This window comes from Martes martes (assembly GCF_963455335.1).
Source record: "Martes martes genome assembly, chromosome: 2".
NCBI classification, from domain to species: domain Eukaryota; kingdom Metazoa; phylum Chordata; class Mammalia; order Carnivora; family Mustelidae; genus Martes; species Martes martes.
This window is the reverse complement of record NC_137889.1, coordinates 201,841,872-201,847,871: the sequence shown is the minus strand read 5'-3', so window position 1 is coordinate 201,847,871 and position 6,000 is coordinate 201,841,872. Positions and strand designations below refer to the sequence as shown.

Below are 6,000 nucleotides of genomic sequence, written 5' to 3'. Positions count from 1 at the left end.
TGTAGGACTTCCAGCTGGCGTTGGAGCATTGCTTGTTGGAATCCACCTGTTCCCCTGGCATTGGGAATTGGTGATCGGTACCACTAGAGAGAAAAATCCGCATTCTTCCTAGTTTTGTGTTTTTCCTTTTACGCTCTGCCCTTTACTGACTCAAGATGAAGGCTGCTACTGTGGTCACAGTGAGGCACCATAGTTCAAAAAAGCACAGGGGGTAGGGAGCCAGAGAAAATTATGCTTCCCTACTTCCTTGAGAGCAACTTTGTGGCCTCCTAGAAATTATATTTATGACACACACAATGGAATGATACACAGAACTCAAAATAAATAAAATATATGATAGGCAATGACATGGCTGTCATTTAGCAAAATAATATTAAATGAAAAAAGTAAGTCTCAGAGATTACATAAACACAAGACTCACTTAGTAAAGAAAAAAATTAAATGGAAAACACTATCAAAAGAAAGCAAGGGGACAATCAACATGGAATTTGGAATGGTAGTTAGGTCAAGTGGGGAGGTACGGGGAGGATGGGAGGGGACAGTCATGTGGTTGGTAGTAAGTTGTTGTTAAAGCCTCGGTGTTCATGTTGGAGAGTAGTTTCCAAAGAGCTTATTGCATTATAGACATCAAAAAAGAGAGAGAAGAATGAATGGGAAGGGGACGACAAAGGACACAGAGAAAGAAGGAAGGAAGGGAAGAAAAAAAAAATGTATGTGGGAGAGCTCTAGTGAAGCAAACAATTTTTCCAGAGGAAAAGAGAACAGTTAATATCAAAATCCGAAGAGGGTAGAGATTACTTCTCCATAACTTTGGAGAATGTGGGCAAGATTAAAATCTGGTATTACCATCTCAGGAGTTTAGCTTGATGTTAAGTAAAGGAGAACCTACAGGCATTTGAACTCGTTGCTTTTCCGGAAGTCCCAATACCCTGGCCAGCTTCACAAAATACTTCTCCCTACGGTGATGGGTAGCTTGGAAAAAGTAATGTGTGTATCAGTAAAATTTCTGAGCTTTTTCCAAGCCTGTCTATACTGTAATGGTGTTAGTTTCCTTTCCCCAGCCTGGGAAGCGGAGACAGGTATACCTACAAATGTTTAACCAACTACCTTACGTAGCTCAAATGCGTAGAGGAAAAAGAACTTCATTCATCCAACAAAGATTTATTACATGCATTTTTATGTACCAAGCACGTTCTAAGAATTAGGCATAGTGCAGTGAATGCAACAGACAAAAATCCCTGTCTTCAAACAGCTGACATTGCAGGGCTGAAAAGAACCGTGACCCCGGGGCAGGATACATTCTATGGCCAAACAGTGGAGTTGGCTCTTTGGGTTTGAGTCCTGGCTCCTCCAGTGGGCAAATTACTTAATTTCTCTCCGGTTCCATTCTTGTATCTGTGAGTTAGTCCATGCACTGTAAAGTTACCTCAGGACTAATGATTCAACATATACTACGTTCTTTCACGTGGCGCCTGATACACTGTAAGTACTCAAGGAGTATTAGCAATGATTTATTGCTTGGTGAGACACTCACTCCCTAAATCACTGAAGCCAACATCATGGGGCAAACTTGACACCTGACCACCTTGATTACTATATTCTACCAGTTTTAGTTCTTAAGCATGAATGTGGATTTTTGTTCTCCCTTGCCATTATCCTAACTTAGGCTGATGCTTCGTGACTTGGTCATAGAACGAGCTTGCCAAGGGGGCTCCTGCCTATAGCTTTCCTCTCCCAGACATTCTTTCCCCTCGGGCAAACATTTGACATCATTTTCCTGATTGAAATCCTCCTGGAAGGGCGCGTGGCTGGCTCAGTTGGTTAAGCTTCTGCCTTCGGCTCAGGTCATGATCCCCAAGTCTCAGATCTAGCCCTGCATCAGACTCCCTGCTCAGTGGGAGTCTGTTCCTCCCTCTGCCCGTTGCTCCTCCCCTTCCCACTCCCCTAACCCTCTGGTGCTCTGTCTCTCTTTCTCAAATAAATGAATAAAAAAATCTTAAAAAATTAAAATCTTAAAAAAAAAAAATGGGACTCCTGGGTGGCTCAGTCGGTTAAGTGGCTGCCTTGGACTCATGGGATCAAGTCCCCCATCAGCTTCCTGCTCAGCGGGGAGCCTGCTTCTCCCTCTGCCTCTGCCTGTGTCTTTGCCTGCTGGTGCTCTCTCTCTTTCTCTCACAGATGAATAAAATCTTATTAAAAAAAATCTTTAAAAAAAAAAGGAAGAAATCATCCTGGAATGCTCCTCCCATCCATGACTCTCCCTTGCTTATAAACTCTTTAGCACAAGACCTTTATGATCTGGCCTCCGATCACCAGTCACCACACCCCTGCCTTCTCCTCTGAGCTTCCATCACACTAACCTCTGGGCAGAAGCACACACATGCTGTGCTGGTTCCTAACTCTGTGACTTTGCAAGTGCTCTGAGCTATCTGGAGAGCCTCTCTTCTCTGTCCTTACTGGTGGAGTCCGTGACCTCTGATAGGCTGAATTAGAGCCAGCCTCCGGATGGCTTCTCTCTTGCACAACACCGTTTCCCTGAATGTGCTCGGTATGTTGTGTTGTGATTAAATGCATGTGTCTCTCTCCCAAAATAGATTTTGAGCTCTTTGGCAAAAGCAAGTGAGTCTTGGTCTTCTTGGTCTATCCAACACGTCCTTAGCACAGAGCTCGGTGAATCGAAGCCTGCTGAAGAGCGGCCGCGACGCTGTCGTGATCATTTCGATGCCACCTGGCAGTCATGAGAACGTGGAAAGTGAACACTTCCCTGTCCAGGTGCAGGGCTAAGTGCTTTGAAGGCGTTATCTTACTTAATCGTTAGAAAGCCCTAGGAGAAAGGTAGGTGCTAGAATTGTCAGCATTTTACAGATGAGAAAGCTTCAGCTGAGCAGGCTTTGGTAGTTCCCAAGGTCACAGAACCAGCAAATGGTAGGGCAGGAAGTCAAAACCACATGTGTCGGCCTCTAAATCCTGGCGCTTTTCTTTCTCTATGCATTTTTGGAAACACCAGAACAAGAAATAATTTGTCTGTCCTTCTGAAAGGTCTTGGGATGTCTGCCAGTGGAATGCATTGATTAAAAGCCTGGACTCCTACCTCCCTGTTTCTGTGGCTCACACGTCCATCACTTCTACTCCAGTCCCGACAAGTAACTGCAACGGGTCAGTGCCACCTTGTATGTTACACGTTAGTCAACACACTTCGTCTTGAGTCACCAGCGAAGATAACATGAGGGCTTTTTTTAAAAATGCAAACTTATTTTAGAGCAAAAGCAACCTTAGAGAATCGATTCTACATACCCATTCTGGGAAAGGAGAATTTAGCACGAAACGACTACAGTTCGTGCTTGCCGTTCTGACGGGAAGTGGTTAGACTCACGGCTCAGCAGATGGCTTTGGAGGGCTGAGCTCTTCTCCCGCGATGCGATGCCACGCCTGGAGCGTGATCACAGCTAGGGAGAGCAGGCCAGGGTCCCACAGAGCCTCGTTCCAGCCTTTTCTTGGAGATAAATGTGATCAATAAGGGCATAGATAAAGCAGCAACGGCTTTTATAACAAAAGGGAGTTTTAAAATATCATTGATTGCTGCAGACTAGGCACAACACCAATGTTGGCATTTGCTGAAAACAAAGACAAATTTCCTTTCACAAAGGCAACAACTTTTATTGACGCTGATTACACAGTTAATGTGTTAGAATTCTACAAAGATTCTCGCTTCCTAGGCAGAAAAATAATCTGTGTTGTATTAGCAGATCCTTCACACCATTGAAAAATTTCACGTATGAATTACCAGGTGATGCTGACGTGCTCTGCCGTAATCACTATTTGCTGTTATTAGGGAATGACGGGAATGTCGGTTAGGAAAACGGTCTGCTGTGTACACTTGCTTATACTTTTCATACTCTGAGAAAGGAGTGAGTAGAGCTGTTGGAAAGGCCCATCGTGGGCACAGCGACCTTCGGAGACGAGCTTCTTGACTCAGTCGTCTCCTCCACAGATCTTTAAGAGTGCGGCTTCATAGTCTCCAGAAGTATCCGACTGCAGGGAACAGGAGGGGACAGAGGTAGCGTAAATAACGAGGGACCAGAACGGAATCAAATCCCACAGCTCTAGGGGATTCACTGGGGTGGGACTCATGACCCAGATCATTTAGGCAAATGCACCTGGAATTCCGTCATCCCCAGACCTGAGTGTAATTATTTTCCAGCCTAGCCTCTTCTTCACAATATGTAATGTTCAAATTCTTCCTCATTCATCGCAATTAAATTTCAATTTGGGTTTAAGAAAATAAGATTGCATCAATTACATAACACTACATAATATTACTTTCCCAACAAAACTTTTAAAACTGGTGATTTTAATAATATTAATATCAAACACTTGCTCTTCTCAGAGTTAACTACTTTAATCTTATAACCCTTATAACTCTACGCGGTAGGTACCCTAAATATGTCCATTTAATGAGAGATGAGAAAAACAGAGTTTAGGAGACTTGCTCCAAGTCCTTTAGAGAAGAAGCAGCAGAGGTAGGATTCAAAGCCAGATAGCCCGATGCCTTAACGCCACGCTACCTCGCCTGACTTAGGAAGCTGCAACAGGCCACAGTCCCAGAGAGGATTCGTCTCAGTCCCTCTCCCCGAAGCGAGCCCAACCCCAGCGTGGTTCACAACAGACACCACGGGAGACTGAGTCTTCATGCACAAAGATGCCATATTCGCTGTGCAAGACAGGTGAAAGTTTTACATGGCACCGGAGGGAAAACTTGGCTTTTAATCCTCACGTTATTCTTATTTTATTCACGGCAACTCAAAGAGCGAGCACTTCTTCTCGCTTAAGTTTCACATCAGGATAAATACGAGAGTCAGCAGGGGCGCAACGAAGGAGGGTCAGTGAGAGAAAAGGTTAGGAGGCGCTTTCATGAGACGCAAAAGGCATTAATATACGTTCTCCTGCTCTATACAGATGGTAGTTCTGCCTCTGCTGGTTTTTCTGAGGCTTGCTCTGCCTTATGTCACGATCTCCGGGACCGCTGATAAGCCAACGATGCTCTGTGTACGAAAACGGCTCCCGTTAGCCATCTCTGACCAAGCTGCAAACGGTTTCTCGTGGTTCTATCCGTTAGGCGAGAAAATTCACCCGAGTCGCTCGACAGAGCTCTATCCAAATTGTGAGCCGCTGCTGACGCCAAACAAAGTCCGTCCTTTCTCCTGCCTCCATGCCTTTACGCCTTCTAGTAAAGTAGCTATTCTATTTATATGGCATTTTAGACATTTTATTATCATGAAAAAAGTCAATGTGTTTTCAGAACCTTTGATATAAATTATGTCTTCCTAATTAGGCCATATTAATTGCTCACAAGAAACTAATTCTCTCTCTTGGCATAGTTTTAACAGCGCTGCTTGCCATCCTCTCTTCTCCCAACTTTGATCCCATCTTTTATCCTCTACATTTAAGCCGTCCTGCCAATTATTTCTTAACAGTGTTTTTAAAGTTATTCCTTTTTCCTATCTGACCACGACAAATCAACTCTAGGCTTGCGTCTCTTGTTGCCAGTTTCCTTGGTTCTAGATTCATCAACTGTATTCTCCAAGGTGTTCATTCTTACCGCTTTGTGAATCAAGTCCAAGGGCACCATGTCCACCCAGCCCTTACTTTTCCTGTAAGTAGTGCTGGCTTTTTCTTCTTCCTCTCTGATGTCCTTACCTTTGTCTTTTTTGCAGGCTGATCTTCAGCTAACCAGTCATCAATCGTGAGTAATGCTTAAATCTCAATTTTAAACATTCTTTCCTTCTCAATCTAGATTTTCTCCATAGAGTGTTTTCATTCATGTCCAACTACTCAGTAACATAATTGACTCTGGAAGTATATCTCATGCCCTGAACTCCTGACCCGGCAATTCTACTGATATGTTTCAAAGACATCTCTAACTCAACGAGTACAAAACCAAACTCATGAACTTTCTCTCTCACTCCCAAAAAAGGAAAAGAAAACAGAAACAAAAACCTA

At 43.8% G+C, this 6,000-nt stretch overlaps 1 protein-coding gene across 9 annotated transcripts in view; it reads right to left on the bottom strand.

Moving 5' to 3' along the window:
- Positions 1-3,634: 3,634 nt before the first annotated feature.
- Positions 3,635-6,000, bottom strand: part of ANXA3 (annexin A3) — a 49,753-nt gene continuing 47,387 nt past the window's right edge. For all 9 annotated transcript variants that reach the window (XM_080795353.1, XM_080795357.1, XM_080795360.1 and 6 more), the window contains one exon: positions 3,635-4,032. In XM_080795353.1, coding sequence (XP_080651479.1) covers positions 3,973-4,032 — 60 coding nt within the window. In that variant the 3' untranslated portion in view covers positions 3,635-3,972. The remainder of the gene's footprint in view (positions 4,033-6,000) is intronic.